At 38.9% G+C, this 25,388-nt stretch overlaps 1 protein-coding gene across 17 annotated transcripts in view; it reads right to left on the bottom strand.

The window, feature by feature from the left end:
* PARD3 (par-3 family cell polarity regulator) overlaps window positions 1-25,388 on the bottom strand; it is a 448,279-nt gene that overhangs the window by 291,076 nt on the left and 131,815 nt on the right. For all 17 annotated transcript variants that reach the window (XM_033067619.1, XM_033067689.1, XM_033067626.1 and 14 more), the window contains exon 3: window positions 6,288-6,468. In XM_033067619.1, the coding sequence (XP_032923510.1) occupies window positions 6,288-6,468 (181 nt within the window). The remainder of the gene's footprint in view (window positions 1-6,287; window positions 6,469-25,388) is intronic.

The raw sequence follows: 25,388 nt of genomic DNA, 5'->3' as shown, positions 1-25,388 counted from the left end.
AACTGTGCTGCACAAAGATCAAATTTAGCCTCATGGAAGGAAGTGGCACCTGGTACTGATTTTTTGATTCAATAACTCTGGCTTTTAACAATCATATCCCTTGCAGAGCTTTAAGGATAAAATGCGATAAGAATTCCTGAACGGTGAGAGCACCAGAAGGTGAGGAAACAGACTCTGCTAAATCTTCTCAAACTCCAATGCAGGAGAAAACTTCCTTATTCAGATGCCAACAGCTGAGGTGCAAGCCTCAGTTCAAGGCTCTTTTTGTACTATCCAACACAGTAAAAGAAACCTAAGAGAACCTGACAAGGGAGTAGCAGTGGGGATGATGGTTGGGGAATCCTTTGTATTCCATTCCTGGAACTTCACTGGAACATCAGGCATCTGAACACCAATGAAGGTGACCAAGGAGATACACTGTGGAAAGCTGAGCTGATCCAAAACGCACTGGAGAGAGTAGGAAACCTCCCCCTGACTTCAGCAAGCACTGTCTGTAAAAAAAGCCCTAATCTTTCATTATAAATGTGGATGACCTTCTGTATATTTTGTAATCAGCTATTTAATCCTAGAGATAACTCAATCTGATAAAGTTCCTAACATCTGGGTTTTGATGAACTCATCTTTCTCTTTCTCCATTTCTAATCTCTTGATTCCTTAGTTCTTCAACATTTGAAAATATCTTTATTTCCATACATAAAGATGACTCAGAGTTGAATTAGGAGTCAAGCAGACATAAACAAGAATGAAAAAGTTTCTAGTGGCCATATGTGGGAAAGAGTGCTGAAACTATCATAATTTTTGAGACAGGAACAAATACGAACTCACCTCTGCAGTTCTCTGCCAACACTCTAACATGGAGTGCTCCAAACCATGAAACCAAAGTCTTTACCTTATAAATATTTACATATAAATTCTCAGAATATACATTTGGGACTCTAGATAAATACTTGTATCAAATCAGAGTGCCACGGGCTCTCTCTCGCTGGTTGGCAACTTTCAGAACATTGTCCATTTATTGGCTGCTCCGGATTACAAGCCGCACTTCTGGGTTCGGACCAAAATTTTAGTCAATATGGTGCGGCTTATATATGGAGGAAAAATGAAACGTTGCCCACACCCCGGAAGTGCGGCTTATAATCAGGTGCGGCTTGTAATCGTGAAATTACTGTACTTGAAAGTCACACACTCATGCACTCCCATCTTTAAATGGTTTGCTTAGCACTGGATGTTTTGAACACTCAAATTTGTTAACACATACCCATTGTTACAATGGACAAAAGAAACGGTTCACCATTGAGATCACCAAAAAACCCAGTGGCTTAGCCAGAACAGGACAGACTGCCCCCAGCAGCCCTTTTGCCTCAGAGCACAGCACAGGGCTCAGCAGCATGCAGATCCTGCCTCTGAACCATTCCCATAAATACTGACTTGCTATATGAGGTGTAAACATGTTTTCTAGCCCTATGGGTTACAAAAAAATGGCTTTTGCCCAGGAAATGCCAACCCTCCTTCTCTTATCAGCTGTGAAGAATGAGAAAAATATCAACACATTTGAACACTTGGATCCTACCAGTTTTTATCTTTCCTTAACTAAATAAACCAGTCCTACCAATTCATCATAGTCTCCAAAGTAACTTAGTCTTGTTGCTCTCTTTTCACTCTCTCCATCTTGTTTAGAAATTCTCCAGGCTGGCACCACAACTGGTCACTCCAGTTTAAGCTTTCCTGCTCACAGCAGCAAGCCCTCAACAGCTTTTGCTTTTGCTCTTTTGGTGGAAGCACGTAAATATGACTGCAGGGTAATAATGCACCGTATTTCCAGGATCTTTCCAAAAGTGTTGTGGGCTTTACTGTTCATTAGTACTGCCATCCAAATTACCTTTTTCTTCCCAGATTCAGTGGCTCACTGATTTCAAAACAGTTTATAAATGTATCAAAAGTCAATGCTGAACTGAAACACAGTGCCTGAAACTCCACCTTAGGTTTTTATGCAATACTTTATATTCCAGTTCAGATTTACTAAAATATTAAACAGTCCTTAAACTAAGAGAGCCCTCAGAGACTATACCTGATATGTCCTACTAATTTGTCACTGAACAACGGAAAACTACTCAAAAAGCAGAGAGAGACACAAATTCAAAGGCAAGCAAGGTCAGGAACTTTATTATAGCAACGAATTCCCAGTCAAAGTCTGCATGCATGCTCTTACCTGAGAGGAATAAACTTGTGCTGATTGCAGGGTAAGAGCACACTTGCACACAGGGAACCTAAAAGCAACAGCCATGCTGCTGGGTAAACAATGATGTGAAGTTGCAGCAATTTCTTTGCTTCTCTGCACTTCTAGTATATCTTCACAGCCAGCTGTGCACTCACTTCACAATATTCTCATCTCAACTTTTTTTTTTTCATGGTCTGGTTCCGTGACCAGAATATGAAATTGATGTTGAGAGTCCTGCTAAAATATATGATACAGATCACCTGAGCATATAATTCACCGGAGTGCACCAATTCCAGCTAGATCTTAGTCCTTTCTTAGGCCCTCTGGCCAGTGTTCTGGGAGATACTGACCCTTTAGGAGAACCCTACAATTACCCCAGATCTCATTTTCAAAGAACTGAGGCACCTACAAGACATCCTGAAAGCAAAAGCAGGAGTCTTCTAAAATGCACAGGCAGCTGATTTATGTCACAGTGGCACGAAGCAGTACAATACAACCCAGGGTGGGAAGCTGTACATGCACAATATGCTTGTACACCTGTCTGCTAAATATGTCACTGTGGACATCATTCACTTCCAAAAGCAATAGATTCGAGAAGTAGATCGTTTACTTTTATTACTTATATTTGTAATCACAGAATTACAAAGGTTGGGTGAGATCTCTGGGTGTAATTTGGTTTACTCAGTCCACACTAAAAAGGACCAGGTGGACCAGGCAGTTCAGGGCCATGTTCAGTCAAGTTCTGTCTATCTCCAAGCACATGGAGATGCCACAATTTCTCAGAGCAGCTTGTTTGGCTCTCCAGGTGAGAATGGTTTTCCTTATTTCTAACTGGCATTTTCCTTCCCAAAACTTGTGCTTTTTATCCCCAGCAATAATGTGCCTATGTGAGAAGATTCTGGCTTAATTTTCTAAATACCTTTCCATTAAACAGCTGAAGAAAAAACAGGATCTGCAAACCTTCTTTTTCCCCTTAAGGGAAAAAACATCAGTTCTCCAAACTTCCCTACCTCTCTTATGTTTTCCAAATAATGTTATGTATTAAAAATGTTTTTTCACTCTAACTGCTGAAATATTCAGAGAGACTTGTTACACATAATCACACCAAGACAAATAACCAAGGGTGGTCTTAGTTCTTGAACAAGCTAAATAATTTAAAAGGAAAACAAGACAAAGAGATGACCCTTTTCACAATATCTCATGAAGCTGAAAAGGGATTTTATTTACAATATTTAAATGCAGTACTGTGAAACAAACAACTTGGTTCACAGGCAGTGCACCCGCTGCTGAACTGTCACTGCCTGACATCCTGTCTTATCTGCCAAATTGCTCATTAGGTTTGGCAATTTTCACCTGCGCCTCCAGTTTATATTTCAGCAGGGAATAAACATCAGTATGCTTTAACAATCTTCTGCAGTGAGCTTCCAACCTCTTCCCAGAAAACACGCAGGCACAACACAAAAAAAGCCTTGTGTACTGTAGGCTTAGAAAAAAGATGCAGCTGAAGTGATGAAATACAAGAAGAAGTTTAACTTGGGTAACAGAAAAGCAGTAAAAAAGAAAGAGCTAGATAAGAAACGTAAATAAATCAACTGCTTGTATCCATGAATAGTGTTTTCACCATGCAAAACAACACAGAGGGTATGGGCCAGCCTCATTTTTGTTTCCATGTTTATACAAGAAGATTAAATTTGACACACACACACCCTCACCAACATGCAAAGTACAGGCTGTGTTTGTGCATGGGAAAAGAGGGGCTCCAGATGAATATTACTTTTCCAGCTGGACCTGATCTAGCTAACCTTTCCCTTGCTGGGAGAGGAGCGATGGTGTGATCTATAAACAAACAGAAGGAGTAGCATGGCAACCAGAACAAAGAGAGGAGGATCTCAGCAGGCTTTGAGCCCCAGCCTCGTGCCTGGGAGCAGAGGGTGCAGGTGAGCAGCAGCACGAGGGCACAAAACTGCGGGGAGCGCTGCAGAGCAGAGCCCGCCTTGCCGCAAAAAGCACCAGAGAGGTAAAACAAAACGTCTCAAATGCTATAAACCAATTCCAGACGGAATACTGTTTTTCATTTGTTAGAAGTAAAATATTCACCACCAACCCTGCAATTAGCTGGAAAATTACAATAATTACAGCAATTTTGTATCCCATCTCCAATCCAATTAATAGATATATGACCTTGTCAACATGTAATAATCAGGATCTGCATCTACCGCAAAACTGGATGGGTTTTATTTGCTGAATAGAACTTACACAGTAAGAAGATAATTATTTGAAATACTGAGAATACCATTTGTATGCTATGCTTCACTTCACAAGTTATAAAGGAAATACAATAAGGATAGTATTTCCATTTTCAATGTATATTTAAATGAAATTCCTGAAATAGGTATGTTTAATATAGGATAATATTACTGCATTGGGATTCCAAGCCTGTGGTTTGAAACATTCAAAACCAAAATATATCTGTCAACATTTAAAAAAGGAATTAGATAGATAGGGGAACATTTCTGATTTATGTTAACATATTTATTACAAATTGTTCCACATACTTTATTTGTGTGACAAAGAGCTATAATCCTTACCAACATTTTCAGAAGTCTTCTGTATTTCTAAAGATCTTTGTACTGAAGGGTCTCAAACCCCTTTTTGGTCATCTTAGTAATCATTGAACTAGCCAAGTGTTCTATGTATTTTCCAGAATGACACCAAAGATAAGTGAGCTGTCCAATACAACACTGAATTTTATCTGTACTATATGATTTTGATGCACTAAAATTCATGTATTGTATAATACACCAGATAATCACACTAAGGAGAAAATGTGTATGCATTTGCCTGCTCTAACCCCTGCTAAGATGAGAACCAAGGAGGACAGTTTTTTGGCTTATGCATGGAAATGAGATGTGCATTTAGCAGTGACATACTCTAGTGACAGCAAAATGGAAGGGTCCTGAAATTCCAGGATACTTCTTTATTCTGCCATTAATCCTTCCCTAATTTAATTCTGTGTTGCAGTGAAGCATAGTAGTAGCTTAAAAAGACACGCATTCAGCTCTATGTAAGGTAATTGTTAAATGCTATTCCCTTAATTTTACAGAAAACATTCTGGTACAAAACCCCTCAAACTTAACAGAGTGGTAACTTTTCCATTCGTATTTTCCCTGACTGCTTAAACACAGATTTTTTCCACTAAAAAACACCTACACAAAATCAATCTCTTAGAAATTACATACGGTTGTTTTAAACAATGTATCTGTAAAAGATCAAACTACTGATAATACTAACTTCTGCTAAGAGTTTTCTGGAGTGGAGTCCCTATTTCCAAAGTTCAGTGAGCAAAATGATAGACACTACACATAAAAGGAGACGATGCCATATCCACATTGTCTTGTTTGCATGGTACTTTTCACAACAATGAAAATTACACAGTAAATTTCATTCCATAATTTTTCTTCTTAACAAGCTCAAATATTCAAAGAACCTGCCTGAGCAAGAAATTCAAAAAGTAATTCTCGCTATGTGGTTTTCCAACAAATGTTCCCCACATTGAAATAAGCAAAATAAAGGGATGTTTCTGGCTGTAGTTTCTGCTTTTTAAAGTGTATTTTTCCAACACAGTAAATGCATATTTTAGCAGGTGTTTTAATGGAAAGGTGACAGCATAACCTAGCAACATTGACAGGTTAAGTAGAAAGTGCTCCTATCTTTAGTTTCTTTTTACCATTTTGTTCGTTAAATGGAACAAAACTGGCAAACCAAAAATTACACCATGCAGCAACTACATTTGGAGATATTGCTGTGATTTTCAGTGTGAGGACAATTTTAAACTGGCAGCATAGAAGGAGCTTATGGCTCCTAAAAGCAATTTATAAATAATTTATTAAAACAGAACAGGTTTGTTTACTTGCATGCAAGAAGCATTTACGCAGTTTCTCAGTTCTGATCAGCTTTCGATAAGGACAGATAATGAATCATTTTTTCCCAGCAGCATCGATGGTAACAGCATTTGGCATCTTTGTAAATTTAGACAAAACATGTTGAGATACCGAGAACATTTACTCACTTGCACGAAGGACTGATGGGGTGACCTCAATTTCACTTGTTGCTTGGTAAGGCTGGAAGGCTGATGCTGCATTGGAGCCAAGCTCACTGCCAAAAATCTCCGGACTTTGCGTGCCTGTCGAGCTGGCGCTGGTGCCATCACCCCCATGGTGAGGATCTTGCTCATCAAACACAGCCACGAGCTGCAAATGACAATTTAATCTACTGTTAAAAAAAAAAAAATTCAACACCATCAAAATGCCATTGCAGATCAGCATTTCATCATTTCTTCCCACCAAAGAGCAAGAAGTGTAGATCAGCAGAGATTCTGATCAACGCCCAGATCACAACATCACCAGCCCAAGGAAAGACAGTCTTAACTGGATACTACAAAGGGTCAACAGCTCTGATGGGACACAAAACTTATCACTGTGGGCCACAGAAAGAATGGCACCAAGGGAAAGCAAGGGTTGCACCTTCCCCAGCAAACCACTTCATCTTACCAAGAAATGCAAAAAACTATCCAAGTGTGGATTGATGCCTGTGCACTGGAATTCAGTATCTGTGTTTAGATACCTCTACATGCATCATTACCATAGAGTCAAATCATGAGCAAAATCACAGTTTTATCTTGAATAAAAACATTCAAGAAGAAGTTATATAGATACACACTGAAAGCTACAGATAAAGTGCAATGTGTTGTAATCACAATCAGACATCATCTATTAATCTTCCATCTATTAATCTATTATCTATTATTATAGTTTCAGCTATGGGCTTCTCTTGCAAAGTTTCTTTAGTCAGGTTTATGGAGTCTGTATCTGTTTGCCATCACTTCTCCAAGAAAAGTTTGAAGTCTCAAGTCCCATTTAGAACTTTGCCAAGTCCCTAATTAAATAAATATTTACTACGTCTGTGTTCACCACTGCAAGAAAAATATCACAGCGATTTTTGATAAACCTGACATATTTTTTCCACTATACATGATTTTATGCACTTATTTGAAACAAATAATTTATCCCAATTTATCTTTGGTAACATACTGAAAGAGGTAACACCAGCTCTTATACACATTTCATTTTAGAACTTAATTTTCAAGACGAGAAAAAAGTGTTATGGATAGCAGCATTCTGCAGCCTGCAAATTAATCTATAATATAATATTTGAAAGACATTTCCAAGAAAGCATTACATTCTTCTGTCCAAATTGGAAGGGTAAATGGAGCAAATCAACTTAAACCTGTGCTGGTCTCTGCAAATTGTTTATTCTGTTAGCACAACAGCTAAAACTTTATGTAACCAAAAGGCATCAGAGGTAATTTTCTCTTTTTTTTAAGCAATTTCAAACATCATCTTAGCCAAAAGATTTTAATAATAGTCCCTTTACTCAAATTTAACTTACATAAGCATCAGTAAAAAAATTTAAAACCGCAGCTCTAAGTCCAAGTTGAAACCATTTGGGAATTCAGTTTTTGAAAAATATTCTCAGGCATTTACTCTTTTCACAAGTTATTTTGAAATTACAGAGAATAGCAAACTTCTGCCAATAATTCCATACCTAATGCAAATTTAGGCTCAGGCATGCAAAAAACAGAAAGAAGAAACTGGTAATGGATAAAGGACCATGCTCTCTCCAGTGCTAGCTGAAAGGTAGGCAGCAACAGGAAAACCAGACTGCAGCTGCAGACAGCTGGAACATGTTTTTACCATAAAAGTCATTATTTTATGCTTGAGAAATCTACACACAAAAGAGACGTGACAACACCAAAATGTCAGTAGCTCAAGAGTATTGGAAATTTAATTTTCTAACACAATGTGAAATATCGATGCTTACAAAAATATGTTTCCAAAACTTTACTCATAACTCTCTTACTGTTTTATAGCAAGCTAATTACCAGTCTCCAGCAACTGAAAATAAATTAATCCACAAGTGAAGATCTGTAAGGTATTCCAACAAAAGACAAACAAAGCATTTAAGAATCCTAGCATGAAACATCAAATCTTTTTGTCCTTCGCATGTCATGTATCAAGATAAATCCCCCAATTACATTCTATTCCTTTGAGTCTGATTGAAAAATATTATTCAATGCATGCAGCTGCAAGTATTTTATGGATATTACATATATGCAAAAAGGTATGTGCACATAAATCTCTATATATGTTATCTCCTACTCTAAGTTGCCTCCAGCTTTTTGCCTATTCCAGACAGTCTACAACCTATAACTTCAGAACACCTAAAAATGAATGTTTCTTATTTCAAGCTTAGCTTTTGATCTTATCATTTTTTGCAGGTATTCACAGTTTTGACAGCATCAAACCTTCAAAAGGCTTCAGTTCCATTAAAAGGCATACCAAGTTGTAACATTTTTTCAGCATGAAAAAACACAAGCCATGTTAGATTTCTCCAAATCTATTTAGCATTAGGAATACAGGTTAGGAAGTTCACTGTAGAACAACACTACGATGGTACAGTAGCCATTTGGACTACAGTAGCTCAGTCCTCATAACGAGCTAGCAAGTCTTGGGGACAGGAAGTCTTAATACAAAAAAACACTCTTGAATCTTGGTTTCCAGACCCTGGTATGCCATTCTGCAAGATTATGAGTTCACAGGAAACAAGGACAGCCAACATATCTTGTACTTTATTATGGTATCAAGCATTTATCTCTAATTTCTTTGACACCTTTTATTTTAATCAAAGGAGATTATTCAAGGAGAGGAATTGCACTGCAGTATCACACCCTGACTACTGTCCTTGCAAGAACAAGAAACAAAACAAAAAACATTCAGAGACACCTTAGACAACGTGGAAGGAACCATAGGAGCAGGTCACTGAAGCTATGAAGAATCCTTTGCTGCAGGAATCCACACCAATAAACACTGCTCTGTGCCATCGACATGACTCGTGATGAGTCATGTTTAAAGGCCACAGAGATGTTTTTAATTTGGAAAAAAATTGAGCACACTTTACTAGACTAGTTTTTATCAGCCTCAAAGTCAACGGTAAGCCTATGGTATTTTGCTGGGCTTTAGATGTCAGATTTATAACGAGAATAGAAAATGAAGATGACTATCTTTTCTGGAAACATCATCTTTACTCTCAGGAGACTGCTTCCATGTTGATCTTTTTCTCCTTAGATAAGAAATAAATGGCTGAAGTTATCCTAACCTTTCGAGAATCACAATAATTTCCAATATCTGTGCCTCCTGTACCCTGTCCTTCAGTTTTAGATCTCATCACCTGCAGTAACCTGAGAAACTCATCATAAAATCCACTCTTATGCAGAAATGAACAGCAGAAAGACTGAACAAACTATAGTAATGCATTAATAAAGAAAATAGCTTAGTTGTTCAATACTAGACCACCATCAGCTCTTTAAAAGAACTTCCACCAAAATTCAGTGAGTACTGGTGCCATTTGGTTTAATTTTATTTTTCTTTGTGAAAGAGAAACCCACACCAAAGACCAAATATAATATCAACAACAGTTAATAATTAATTATAATATATTTTGTCCACCCCATGTTCCATGGGACCTCAACTTGAATGCATCAAAGACATGATAATATGGTAGTAGTTTCAATCACCTGAGGAAAAGGACTATCTGCATTTTTCAATCATTGAACTAAAAATCTGCAAATAGGAAATAAAATCAAGTAAAAACAACACCTTGTCATCCCAAAACAAATTTAATAAATGAAATGCTTAATTTAGATCGGCGTGCTTACATTTCTTATTATAATATGGCAAAAGTAACTGAAAGGTGGGAGATTTTATTTTCATCATTTGTCACAGTAATATGGCACAGGAAGTGTCATCAGTTTGAACAATATAAGATTTTGGTATGTGTATATAACTATTTCAAGAAAAAATAAGATTCAAATATTTATTAATACATTCAGATATAAAGACAGTAGCTTTGTTGAGATCACAAATCATGGAAGGTTAATCCCTTTCAGCAAAGGGATTAGAGTAAACCTTCAAATGGTCAACTGTATAAACTAAAATATTTTTTAAACTCTACCCTAATAAATACAAGCAAGTCTGTGTGCATCATCAACAAAAGATACAATTATTTTAAAAAGCAACAGCATTCAGTGTTTCACTAACATTTTTTCTCTTTTTAGAAATAAAGATGCAGTAAAACTCAACAATTATCCCAGCTGTAAAAGCATACTTGTGATCTTTAGTATATTTCAAGAGGTGTAAGGGATTTTTTTATTGCCATCCTTATCCTCTGACAACAAAAAAATATAGGAGTACAGTTTAAAACCAGTGACATGATGCTCTTCTCTTTTGACAGATAAAAGAGTCTTTCCATAGCAGCATAGCAGACAGACAATGGAGAGTAACATAATATTTTTTTTTCTAAATATGTTAGCTTCATCAACCAAATGCCTTATAAAAAAATTATTTCACAGCCTGAGATATCAAAACAAAGTTTTACTGAGGTACCTTTAGCTCTGGGGTAGGAGGAAGGCATTCCAGCCTATGACTGCATTCAGCCCTCTATAACACCAGGTTGCTCTGAATTAATTACAATCCAACATCTTGTTCTTTCTAAAAGAGAGGATGAGCTTCTCTATTGCTCTGTCTGGGACTCAACACATGATGCTAACCAGGTTATATTTACTTAAATAAATAAAAGGCAAGAAGATTGATTTATTTTAATATTGACACAGCAGCAGCAGTCTGCATTCCAACATTAATTATTACAATTTCCTTCTATTCTAAAGTAATTAAAAATTAGTAAACACATATGCAGTCTTAATTAATAGACTAGATTAAGAATGTTAATTAACTGGATTAAAAAACTATTTCCACCAGCAATGGCTGTTTACATTTTCATTAAGTACCACTATCATATAAACCAATTCATCACTATCAAATAGTCCAATCAAGTAATCTCTCTTCAGAACCAAACCACAAAAGCAGACATCCTCCACACCAAAGAAACTCATAAAGCTAGAAACTTATGCTGCATTTTTCCACCACTATGATATGACTGTCACTTGATCACTTGAATTTTTTCTTATTCTTAAGTACTTGTCGAAAAATTGCTAATTCTTTCGTGTTATTTATTGATGAATCTGATACTGGTTCATGTGTAGGCACCAGCAATGATTTCAGATTTATTTTAATGTCTGTGAGTATTACAGCTCCATTCTCCTGCTGGAAAGACAGCAACTGATCCTCCAGTTTCATACCCTCTGGGTCTCACAGAGGCTCTACACTTCTTATCCTCTCTTTTTAACACTGAGTGAAACTGAAATTACTCACCTTTTTCGATTCTTAGGAAACATTTTAGATATCTGGTTTATTCTCACCAGAAGGACACTTAGGAGATAATTTCATGCAAGAACATTCCTAGTCTGTTCTGGCTGTTCAATGGCCAATTGCTCAGTAGTTAATCTGCTGAGTAACCCAAAGTGTCTGGATTCCCCTGGCTGAACCCTGCACTTCCCCTCCTGGTCTATACAACTTCCAGATGTGGTCTTCCCTTTCACAGCTGCTGTGGTCTTCTGGCATTTATGCTGCACAGCTTCTCCTGCAGGATGGCCATCCATGGACAAAACTGCCTTTCACCCAGGATGTCATTTTTCTGGCTCCAGCAGAACAGAGAGCATAGACTGCATCCAAGTGATGGAGCAGCTCAACCACACACCTCTGGTGAGGCATCAATGCTGTCAGGGATTCTGGCTCTCAGTTTATGCTTAATAACTGAACTTTTTCACAGGGCACTTACGGTCCTTGAAAATAAATTTTGATAGCACAATTGAGACCCTAAAATCTAAATGAGCTTTGTGAAAAGTAGCTACTAAAGTAGCTACTTCTAGCATTTCCTTTAACCTCCAATGCCAGAGGGTTAAGCCCAGCCCTGTCCTGCAGTCCCACTGTGTAGGGCTCTGCCTGCACTCACTGTGACAGCCATGGGCTGCTGCTGAGGGAGATTTCAACCCTCTCACATCATGACCATACGCTTTCAGACATGCAGCAAGTGCCAGGGAAGAGGACATGGAGAAGTCTGGCAAAAAAATTTAAACATGAACATCACTGGCATCCTTTCCTCAGCAAAAGGTGTTTCCAGTCTCAAGCAAGACTGTACAGTGAACTAGCAAGGCACCAACAGAACTGACTACACACATCCTCTGCAACTAGCACAGGTGAGGGACACTGCAGGAGAATACCAGCATAGCTCTATAGCAAGTCTCGAGGGTTGGCAAAAACCACTTACACCTAAAGCAGTCTATGTGTTACTCAGTCCATGTTACAATGCAGAACTGAGGAGTAGTTGTTTAATAAGGCCCAGCAGTAAATCAAATTTCAGCTAATGGCACCTCAGACTCCATAACATCCCAAAACACAAGTTGCTTGTGAATGAACAGATGACTATAAGGAAAAAAAAAACATAAATTCAGGAAAATCTCTAGCAAGGGAGTAGCCAATTATTATTTAGAAATGAAAGAAACTAAATACAAAACCAATTCGTAGGTTTTCTGGTGACTGAACTGACTTTAATAGCCCCATGCCAGACCCAAATTCTTATTATTCCTTGAGCTTCACTCTTCTACATGGCTCATTAAAAACCCATTTAAATATAACTACTGTTTCAATGAGCTAGTAAGAGAAAATACAGAATAGGTATTTTCATAATAATACACTATTGCCCACAGATATTTAAAAAAAAAAATCAATTAGCAAAATAGCAGCATCTAAGAGTCATTCTGTGCTGGATGTCATGTGCAACCTGAGCATCCCCTCTACAGACTCAAGACATTACCCAGCATTTTAAAATGAAAAAAAAGGCAAGCACCATTTCAATTTAGGATAAGCTTCAGCACAAACAACAAACCTCTAGAATTTCAAGAAAATCATTACCTATCCTAATTAATCACTTCAGAACAAGCTTTTCATAAAACTTTTCAAAGTAAAGTAGCTGGAAGGGAACCAAACAAAGAACTTTTCATGGTACCTTTACTGCATTATAGCTTTTGGAAAAAATAAGGGCATTTGAAGGGTCACATTCCACCATCATACTAATATTTGTATTCGATTTTCAGTGGATTATACAGAAGTGTAAGGTCATAAAGAATCATAGAATAACCTGAACTGGAAGAGACCTCTGGAGATCAACTAGTCCAAGCCCTTGTTCAAACCAAGGTCAGTGAGAGGAGGCTGCTCAGAGCCACATCCAGCTGCATTGTTTAATAACCTTAAGTATGGACAGTCCACAACCTCTGTAGGCTCTCTCCCAGCATTTGGCCCTCGTGGTCCTTTTTCCTTGTTACGATGTGTCTGCTGTCCCTCACATTACTCTCAATTTGAATCCATTCCCCTTGCCCTGTAACTGCATGTCCTCGTAAAAAAATCCTCCTCCCTCTTTCTTGTGGGTTCCCTTCAGGTACTGGAAGGCTGCAATTAGCAGCAGCCTTCTCTTCTCCAGGCTGAACAATCCCAATTCTCCCAGCCTTTGCTCATAGGAGAGGTGCTCCATCATCCCTCCAATGACCTTGGTGGTGTCACTCCAACAGATCAATGCCTTTCCTGTGCTGGGACCCCAGAGCTGGATGCAGCACTGCAGGTGGGTCTCACTGGAACAGAGCAGAGGGGCAGAATCCCCTCCCTGTGCAGCCCACAGGGCTTTGGATGCAGCCCAGGATATGGCTGGCTTTCTGGGCTCTGAGTGCACACTGCCAGCTCAGGTCCAGCCTCATCACTTCCCTGAACCTGCTGGCTACAGACTTGCTCATACAGAACACAGTGGAGCTGCACATCTTTACAAGGGCTCTGCTGACACAATTAAACAGGCTCTCCAGTTCTCACCAGCTCCTCCCCTACAGGTAGCAGCCTCCCACCCATACTGCTGACAGGGATTATTCCAGCTCACAGGCAGGACTCTGCATTTACCTATGCTGAATGTAATCCCCCCCTTCAAAATCCCATGAGATAAAATAGCCAGAGCTGGAAAATACATCATAGGTCTCAATGAAAGTCGTTTCCAAATCTGCTGACTAAGTAAGCACCCCTCACTTTCAAACCTCAACTTAACACACCAAGTTAAATCGTATCTGCAAGATCAAAACTCATCTGTTGATTTGAAGGATACTTTAATTTCACAGGTAGTTTTAAAATCTTCTCTTTTCATGATTCTTTAAATCTAAGAAATTATTCTGAAGTAAATATACAAGCTTTTTATTAAAACATTGCTTTAGATTATTCATTTCCCATGGCACTTTGATCTGAGAAATTCTAGAATCAATATTAAATTGCAATCTAATCCTCTCCCACTAGGAATTAAATGCAGTTTTAGGTACTACTCTGTAAGTTCTCATGCTATTAAAAATATTTTAAGTATATTTAAGATGTTAAATTATTTTAAATATTAATTTCATATTATGTATATTTAGAAGATTTTTTTTTTCTCTTCTCCCCCTTATTGCTGAGCAACAGTCTAAAAGCAAGCATGACTATGGCACCCTGAAAAAGTCATTTGTGTATATTCTGTCTGAATTGCTCTTGACCTGACCTCCAGGGTGTAAATCAGGCTGAGCCTTAGACAAAGAAGTAAGACAATAACTGAACAGAGTTAGAATTATTTCAAGGACTATTAGTAGTAGCTGACACTGAGCTTCCTGCTTGGCTGGCTGGATTGGGTTCTCCATGACCTCTTCACTTCTACACATAATGCACTGTCTGAGAGCTGAACCGCCAGCCCACACGTACAGACTGACAGACAGACACAAGGACAGACAGAGCACACACAGATTAGCCTGCAGAGCCCTTCTGACGTGCTGACCTGGTTAAACCTACTGGACACAGAAAGTCCAACACCAGGGCTGGATCTTGGTCTTCACGAGCAGCTGATTTCCAAACACATCCACACCGGTCAGCTCTCACAGACAGACAACCCAGAAATGCAGAAAGGCCCCACATTTCCTGAAGCTGACAGAATGGGCAGAAGGACAATGGAGCCAGGAGCTGAGTTTCTCTTCAGCAGGGCATGCTGACCTGCCCAGGAACAGGTCTAGAAACTGCAGTTTGGTACTTTAAATCATGCTTCTGAATGCTTTATTTCTGCTGTTAGCTGTAACCGTGCTAAGGAGCACTACACAAACTCTTGCAATTAGCTTCTGATCCCAGTGAAGGAGTTCATCAGCACTGATACCAGCTGAGCCCTGAAAGGATGGGCAGTGCCATCGCTGCACCCCGATCTCGCGGAGGATGGAGCCAGCCATGGGAGTACAAACACAAGAAATGCTGCAGACATCCCACTGCAGAACTGGTTTGGTTAAGATTATGGGGTAAAGACATTTCCCAGCTTCCAGCTAAAAGCAGAACTGCGGTTAAGAGTGTGAGAAGAAAGAACACCATCCCAATTTATTTTAAACAATTTTGTTTTATGCTTCTCAGCAAAAATTAAGGTATTATGCTTAGAGAGAAGTTTGCTTCCCACAATTCTTGCAAGCCCTCCATGATAGGTACAAAAATGCTTAAATCCATGCTTGGTTAGGGTATGAGAACAGCTGGAGAAAATATCTGTCCTAAATAGGATAGTTTTTCAATCACAAGGTTTTTATCATGGTATTTCTTTAATGGATTGTTTCTTCACCAACTCTTCCTTTGAAAGCATATATAATACTTTTCTGCATATGCTGCCCTGTTATTTTCTTAAATCCTCAATTTATACAGAAAAGATTTCTTCCAAATGCTTTTGTAGCAACAGTCCTCTTGTTCACGGCTAAGGACATACTCTGCAAAATTACCACAATACGTGATTTACCACGGTATCTCCTTAGCTCATTCTGAAAAGAAATTGGAAAAAATTATATCCATCCTGGCTTTAAAGTGATGCATGAAGAAAACATGGTATCAGAAGAGAGAGTGCTGTGCTTGGGAAGTAGTTGGGGAACATCTGGGCATGTGAATAAGACAATTTCAACTCTTCCATTCTTGACTCCTCAGCACAAACGAGTACAAGCGAACCACACTGAGGACAATCATATCAGTATTACTTTTGAAACAATTTTTCACTTTTAGAGCACACCATGAAATATCCTGTATGTCTTACAGCACAAGGCTCAAAAGGATACCCTGACTGCAGTTCATGCAGGCGAGTTTGTGGTATGGGATGACTCTGCAGGTCTGCAGATTTCCAAGTCAAAAGCACAGACCGTACAGGAGTTCAGTATTTTATTTCTGCCACAGAGGTCAGCAGTTAAACAGTGACGCTATGCAGTAAGTAATCCAGACACTAGGTTATTAGAGGGGCTGGTGTCACAGAGCAAGATATATTGCTGAAATAAAAATGTATTAAATCTTAACCGTTGTCTCATCTGTCATTGGGAGCTGCAGTCATTGAGTACCAAGAAAGAAACGGTTTCAGGAACCTCCAAAAAAAGACTAGGTTCTCCATTCCTCTGCTACAGGATCAAAACAGCAGCATTAAATTCTTAGATTTTAATTTCAGCTGAGGTACAAAAAGGTAACTAGTTAGCTAAAGCACAGGACAATCTTTGCAAGCTTATTAAACTTCAAGAAAATAGATTTTGTAGAATACAGCTCTTCATTTTATATAGTGTGTGCTGTTCAGTGTAATTTGCATGCAAAAGCCAGGAGAATGTGATTAAAAATACCCATCTAGAGACACAGATGAAAAACTTCAAACATTTTCTGATTCCCTTCTGTTCCACTCATTATTTCAATACCTCACTACAACAAAGGAATAGATAACACTTGTCCTTGACACTAGCCTAAATTATCTTCAGTGTGCAATACAATACCGATTAAATTAGGCTTATTTTAAATAAACGTCAAGGTCTGTTCAAAAGGCAACACTGTGTGCCTTTTGCCTTTTGTATAACACATCCCCTCCCCACCCCCCAAACTTTTCAGAGGTCTGAAAAACAATGAGATACGGTGCCTTTTTAAACTAACTTCATTATCTAGATTTTTTTTTTAAAAAAGCCAACAGAGAATCATTTAACTCTGACATTTAAGAAAACAATAACAGTATTCTTCATTTTGTGTATAATGACAAAAATAACCAGCACATTAGACAATAATTATTGCCCCCCTTCTCTAAATAAGGGTGTAAAATATCTTAAATGCAAATGACTACTTGTTTGCCCGTGATTAACAGTTTTTATTACTTTAAAATGTAACAACAGAGAAAACACTGCAACTTAACTTACATTAGGGCTATGCTTACAAAATTATGAGGTAGCTGTCCAGCACTGGGCTGACTGCAAATGACAAGTGCCAGGACATCCATGGAGGTTGTCCCATCCTGTGGCAATCTCCAGACACAGGATCTTGACTCACCACAGTTATTATGTGAATCTATGCCAAACACAGAGCTCTGCTCTTAACCAAAACATACTCCTTAGATGACATTTTACAGTCCAGAAAAGGAGAGACTCTTCCTAAACACTTTTACATTTTCTACAGCTAAGAAGATTACAGTGATCTCTGTATGGATTTCAAAAAGCATTGTTCATCCACATCCAGGTGGATTTCCATCCACCACACACTAGTTTGTCTCCCACAAAATACCAGGTTTAATGACTTAGTAGCACAACTCCAGGGACATTGACCAAAACCTGGGCTGCCAATGCCAAAACCATTTTCAAAATTATCTGGAACCACTTTTTCAACAATATTTTGGCAGATAAGGTTGTGGAAGAGCATCCCATGTATTTTCTCCCCATAAAATTGCTAGAAATCAGATGCCCAGGTAATTCTGAAACTCTGCTTTTAAAAGCCAGCTGGTGAATTTTCAAATCTGTTCTCTTAAGTCATTATGAACACAAACAGAGGAAAAAAAAGAAGCAGGAAGAAATAACAGAGTAAGAAGGGAGAATTTCAGAAGGAAACCAGCAAGTTAATATCATCACATTCATCTTGAAAACATATTCTCAGGTAGTCAAGTGTTTTCTTTCTTTTAAATGCAGAGATGACCAGTAAAACACATCTCTAATACTACTCTAACAATAATTTTGCATCAGTCTGTGATTCTTGACTACTTGTTGCAGAAGCCTCCACCTTGCAGTGCTCCTTCTTTAGACAGCAATGTAGTGCATTATAACCAAAGAAACAGGAACATAAATAGAGGCTTTTGACAGAACTATATTCCTAAATCATTTTTTGTGAAAGCTTGAAAGACTCCAGACTTATTTTCAGGACTAATTTTGAAAATTAATTCCCTAAATCACTGTGGAACTGGGACCAATGCAACTACATCACCTGGATGAATACAAAAATCTTGAAAAAGAAATAAATACCCAAAAGAGAAATTACAGTTGTATGCACAATCATTTCAAGCTACCAAACTTGACTATCATTCTTACATTTTACCTTGACTCACCCCATAACCATAAAATGCATTTTTCAACACATAATAAAAGTGTACTGCAGCCTAGGGAAGGAGACACAAAGCATTGCCAAAACCCATCAGCTTCAACTTGTGGACAAGGACTGAACTGAAAATCTCAAAACAGATCCTTTCCATTCTGCAGGTCCCCTAATGTTTCCTCATCTCCTCAGGGCTCATCTAGCCTATATTTCTCCTCTATTCTCTCCTGGAAAAATTAAGGTTATAAAAGTAGCTGACACCTCATACCAGGCCAGCAAGTCTGTCCCTGGTTGAAGTGTCTATATTTCATAGTGACTTCAAATATTGTTGTAAGGTTATTAAAATCATTCATGATTTTATCTGTGCCAAATGGATCATTACACTGTCAACACTCATCTTTATTATGCAAAAATATGCAGAACTTAACATCTTTTGTCGAGCTGGCAAAACAGTATATTCAGTAGTAACTCTGTTTTTCATTAAATTTTGCACAAGGTTAGAGAGTGTGTGGAATCTGATTGCCAAAGTCTCCATTCAAAAGCATCACACAAAACAAGCTGTTTGACTCATGTAGCAAAAGATTATTTATTTATAACCTACAGATAAATAAACTCTGCTGATTAATTTATAGTTTCCTTTAATTTATACATATAATTATAATAAGTTAAAGGTTGCCATTTTTTTGAGGGGAAGGCAAGATCTTTTTTCCTTTTCTCTCTTTTTTTTCGTGTTCTTCAGCATGCACCTAACAATCCTCCTTGATAGAAACTGTCCACAAGCTCCAGGGCCATCTCCAATTTTGCCTCCTACCTTCCACTGCTCTCTAAATGTCTTCCAGCAGAAACAGAAGTGAATTCAATCTGGTTACCTTTCGTGAAATAATAATTTCTTAGGAAGCTCCAGCCATCTTGAAATAGCTTTTCTGACTGCCTCATTAAATCTTCATTTAATTCTTCTTTCTTTGTATTTCTCCTGCCACATTTAATCTTTGCAACTGTATGAATTTTTAGAAAGCCTTTTTGGGGTGCAGTTTGTATTTTGGAGCCACACAAAGCAGATACATTGCATAAGGCTAACACAGGTAGCTGGGTAAATTGTGCTGTCAAAAGTGATTAACATTTAAAAGAACTAAACAGAGGAAGCAGATAATACATCCCAGATCTGCTTTTAATTAAAACATCTTAGCAATTATTATTAAAAGGCAAAGACTGAGAATGAGAGACAGCATAGCTTCAAGAAAATAGTTTTTATACTTTTCATAAGGGTCACCTTTTCTCATGTGCAAGATCACTTTTAAGTTAACGGTCTCACTGGAGACCATTCACTTATTAAAAGAACTTTGCCCACACTAAAACAAAAAAATACACATTTAATCAGAAACATTTATGCATTCATTACTGTTTCAAATGTCCTTGCTTTAGGATAATGTTGCCCCTCACTGAAAGCAACCGTCTCTGTGACTAATTGTTGTATCCCAAATGATTTCTCTACTTTCCAAAATAATTACCAAACATTATATCATCTGTCCTAAAATAGTAAAAGGGTATCACCACTGAACCCCATAGTAGTTAAAATGAATAGCACATACCAGGAAAGCCTAACACGTGTAGCCTTTGCACATAAATCAAACCGTGTTACGCATTCTGACAGCTCCATCTAGCCACAGCTACACAAAAGTAACCTTATCCCAGGCACAATGAATTAATTTACATTCAGCACATACCAGCAATTGCAAAAACTCTTGTGGTCAAAAGTGTCCTTTCCAAAACGACTGTATTGTTTAACAATTAGATTAACACTTTCATGATCGTATCTGCTCTTGAGGTTACTTGTGTTTCAGAGAAAAACAGAATCAGACAAGTCATGTTTTTAAAGCCCCCAAAATTAGAGCATCTGGATAATGTCAGGAACAGATGCTGACATCAGAACTTGACAGGAATTCCTGAGATGGGAACCTCAAACGTCTTGGGGAGAACGGAGAGCAAAATGGGATATAACGCAAAAATGCAAAGCAGAGTGTGAGAGAGGCAGCATGCAGACCATGCACATCTGATGGAGCAGATGAGCAAGAAAAATAGCAGAATAGCTGGCTGCCAGAAATGGGGGAACAGGAGGGAAGCCTCCTCATTGTGAAGCTCCAGTACTGCCAGTGTACAAACTAGCAGCTCACAGACCAGCCTCTGGAAAGGAGCTAACTACTGTGGGTATCCTGCTCTGAGTGCCCACGTGTGCGTATGTAAGTTCAATATATTAAAATAATTTGAGGAAAGGAACTGTCATTTCTTTATATGTTCTTATTTTCTACAAAGCAAACCACTCTTGACCTGACTGGTATAAAGATCAGGCAAGGCCCTTAGAAGTGATCCAACTTTCAGACAAAGGATAGCTGTAGCACCTTCCTCAGAAACCACCACGGGGTACTGAAATACACTTTGGTAAGACCTAACTTTAGGCACACATATTTGAAAGCACTGGCTTGAGACTGTACAATGAATAGAGGAAATGTACCCCCATATCATATCCATAATCATTATCATTACCAAATTCCTTATGAGAAGTGGCAAATGTCTGGAAAAGAATTTTTTTAGCATTTTGAGTTGTAGCCAATACAATTTACAGATCACTGATAAAGCATTTTGTCCTTAAGCTGATCTAAATTAAAATTTTAAATTATGTTAGTTTACCAAGAGTAGTTGAGCTGTGCTAAGTCCCTTAAAACTCCAAGAGATAAATCCTCAAGTTTCAAATATGTAATATTTCCATGTTACACTTAATTCCAAAATAACTAATGCAGAAGAAAAGGAGATTAATCCTCAGAGGTGAACTAGTGCAGCTGCCTGAAAATGCAAACAAATAAATCTGTCAGACCACTGTGCGGACACCAGGGCATGCAGAGAGCATTTGCCCCAGGAATCTGTAAAAAACTCAATCCAAACTGAAATTTTAAATTCCCTTAGAAATTACACAGAAAGAAAATGTGGTTCCCACTACATGCCAATTCCCACAAATGCTCCCTCAGCTTGGCAGTGAGCAAAGCAGAATCAAAAGGCAAAGAGCAGAGGGGCTGCACATCCCCCAGCCCAGTCCACCCACACATGCTGCCAACCGTAACTGTACTTCAAAACTAACCTCAGTAATAGCAACAACAAAATCTTAGGATGCCAGTATTACATAGAGCTCCAAAGCTGGACTCACTTCTTATGCCCACTAAGCATCTACTTAGGATGTTCTGGTACAGAAATTTCTGAGATGGGAAAGGGAAGCACCACCTGGACTGTCTCCACCATCCTTTCACATTCAGATACCATGGAGAGATAGGAGGAAAAGAGAAGGAAAAAAAGCAAACAACTAACTAGAGAGGAAATAGAAGTTACACTGTACTGGAACATGTCTTTTTTATTTTGGCACTGGTAGTTTAGCATTGTCCAATACAGACATTTTATGATGTCAGATGTCTTGATGCTTCTCAAAGGTGAGAGGAGAATAAACAGATGTGCAATTACGTAAGGTAAGAATCGTGTAAGCTGTGTAAAACACAGCTGTACCATGGCTCTCTGCACCAGCCAGTGGACAGGTAATGCACTTTTTTCCCTGGAAGCATGTACACTGGCAGCATTAAAAGGTAACAGGGCTCCAGTGTGGGAGCAGGAGGCAGCAGCACAGGCAGCAACACCAAGGCAAAGGGAAGACTCACAGCCTGGGATGCAGGAGTGGAGGTTTCAGGACAGCTCAGAAGGAATGCACAGCGGATGCAGTGCTGGAATTAAAGCACAGGATTCACGTTCACGCATGCTACCAGCAGAGAATAGATAACAGGGATGTATCTCAGAGACAGCACATACAAAGCAGCCTCCCCCACCCTTTCATGGTGGGAGTCATCAATTTACAGCAGAAATTCAGAGGTAAATTGTGCTGAGGAGCAGACACGAGAGTCGCTTCTTCTGAGGCCACTTAATTCTGCCCCCAGTAGCACTGCTGTGCCTAATCTTCCCTCACTCTCTCATCACTGTCAGAAAGCTGCAATCTTTATACATATTTCTGTTCATTCTTTATCTGTTGCCTTGCATGAATAAAGTTAAGTTTATGAGTTGATTTGGGGCCTGTTACCAGCTATATTCCTTCAGTTCTAATTTAGCAAATTGTATCCTGAAAATGCCAGGATCCAATCAAGGCTTTGGTATGTGAAGTTTCCTTTGAGAAAACAACTGAGCATCATAATTTTGGTTTTCCAACACTTCCCACAAGTAAACTTTAGCTCCACTTGGAGCTATTTACATGCTCATTTCACTCCACTCCCACCCCTACAACTCATGAGTAAAGGAACTTTCTTAAGTATCTGAATACCAACAGTCATGGACCAGCAAGTGAACCCACTCACAATCAGGAGAAGAAACTGTGGCCTGGGTGTGAATCACTGCAGAGCTGAAGCACCAGGTGCTCAAGAGGACAAGTGCTTCTAAGAACTCAATTCAGTGTTTTGCACTGCTCTTTCAAGCAAGAATACTGTGCATGTTGTGTCTTCTGGATGCACGTCCTGCATTCTGCATTCACACAATGCACCTTGACACTCCATGCTTCCCAAAACAGGGACTGTGGTACGTGCCCAGCCCAGAAGGGTTTGTATAAGGTTTGTATGAGGAGGAGGTTGCTCCCCCTCAGCTGACTGCACAGAAGTGAAAAACCACAGGGAAATGTGGGTGAAGAAATGCAAAGCACACTCAGCTTTCAAAAGCACAGAACAGCTCAGATCACTCACCAAGCCTCTCCAAAAAAACCCAAAAAACCTTTGAGAGTTGTGAGCAAAAGCAATGAACAGTTCAATATAAGCTACTCTGAATATTGCATTGGAAGTACATTGGAATCTAATTTACACTGTGCTGATCCAATGTACTTTTCCATTCACCTTCCAGCAAACACTTCCTATGAGAAAACCCTGAATTCGAACCATTAGAACAGTTTCTAAATCCTGTAAAATAAAATTATACTGATTTAACAGCATGCTTGCCTTTTCACTGTGTTCACTTTGATCCTAGAAATCTAGTAATACAAAAGAATGGAAAAAAAAAATCCAGAACCAAAAACCAACAAAAAACCCTGTGCCTACATAACTTTAAAAAAATCACTCAACTAAGGCACTCAAGCTGTGATTAATTCTCATCAGAAACACACATTCAACCCAATTTTTTTACTTTATAACATCAAACTAGGAATGGGGTTTGTTTTTCTAAGAGGGTCACTCAAAGTCCAGTATATCTTGCATGCAAGTCTGTCAGGTAGAAACAGTTCAAACTGAGCTGAGAGAGACCAGCTTCCTAAATTCTTCCTGCAATGTTCCCCTGCAGAGCACAGTCAGACAAGGAAACAGTACAAGTTCAGTGCTGGCAAAAGGCATTTGGTGATGATACCTGAAGGGATGCTTTTATTTTCTCCTTCCTCTAAGCTCTAAATAACTCTGTGGAAAGCTTGGATCATCTGTCATTTTCAGACCTCTTGGTTAAAAAAAATAATTTAAGACCAGTGAACAACTTTGGAATGAAAAATTTCAGATCAACGTATCATTTGACTGCTGTGCTCCCCAAAACCTGGAAATTGGTTGGTTAAAGAGCCAGAACTGCAACTCATTCCACCATAACCCCTGAAGCTGAGGATGGGGCAGCTCTCCTGGAGAAGGGCCATGCAGCATGGAGTCAGTGGGCCGTACAGAGCCTAGCAGGTAACTTTTGGACTGAGAAAATATGCATGCAAACAGGCCACAGCTGTTGGCTTGGTCTCAGCCAGGCCAAGGACCTTCCTGGCTGCCGAGGGAAGGGCAGGACACTCACACAATTCCTCTGTGCAGCTATTTGTGCACTGATTCCAAAGCATGTGCACTCTTCCAAAGCAGTGTAAGGAGAGCTGGCCAACATCAGCACCTGCAGAGGTGCCACAGCTGGAGAAAGAGAAGGGCTACCTGCTACAACCAGGGGCCACTGCTGGTTATAGAGATCCTGTGTATGCTCCTCCTCACACCTCTCTGTCAAGGTCTAATTCATCAAATAAGAAAATTGAGATTATGCATAGATTTTACATTCTGTGTTAAGTAATTCACCTGCAGTAGGCACCAACAGTGGTGGTTACAAACTAAAAGATGCTTTGAAGATAAAAGTTCTAACTATATTCAGGCTATACTGCTTCACCAAGGCACCTCAGTCACTCCTGCCAGAACCCAGTCACCAATGCCAGCCAAACCTGTAGTACTGATTTTGCACATATATTCTGGAAGAAGTTTTTCTGATACCCCCAAAGTCTTGGATTTTGCACAGCTGTTAGCAGAACAGCTACCAGCAAGGAGCACCAAGAAATACACTGCTTGGCACCTATTCAGCAGCCAGACACACTTCCTACAACCTGGGCACCAAAGAGTCTCCTACACACTCAGTTCATTCTATTTACATCCTGTCATGCAGCAGATTTAATTTTGCAAATTGACCTTAACACTAAACCATTAAAAAAATTTACTTTGGTAATATTTTTTCCTGGAGAAGCATTGCACAATTTCAGACATCAACCTTAGATTCTCGTTTTGCAAAACCAGTTTCTGCATAGCAGCAGGAACTCAGTGTGCCTGTTGCTGAATGGCTCTCTGGAGGGTGCAGCAATCTTCCACTAGCAGTATAGACACAAGGATACCAGTTTAACTTTAGCACAATTCCGATGCCTAAAATTAAGAAATGGAAGTACCCATCTGTGTTACTCAATTGCACAGATATATGAGAGTGGAGAGAAGAAAATA

The sequence above is a fragment of the Catharus ustulatus genome, chromosome 1 (assembly GCF_009819885.2).
Source record: "Catharus ustulatus isolate bCatUst1 chromosome 1, bCatUst1.pri.v2, whole genome shotgun sequence".
Classification (NCBI taxonomy): Eukaryota; Metazoa; Chordata; class Aves; order Passeriformes; family Turdidae; genus Catharus; species Catharus ustulatus.
The sequence above is the reverse complement of the archived record's forward strand: the minus strand, read 5'-3'. Positions and strand labels throughout refer to the sequence as shown.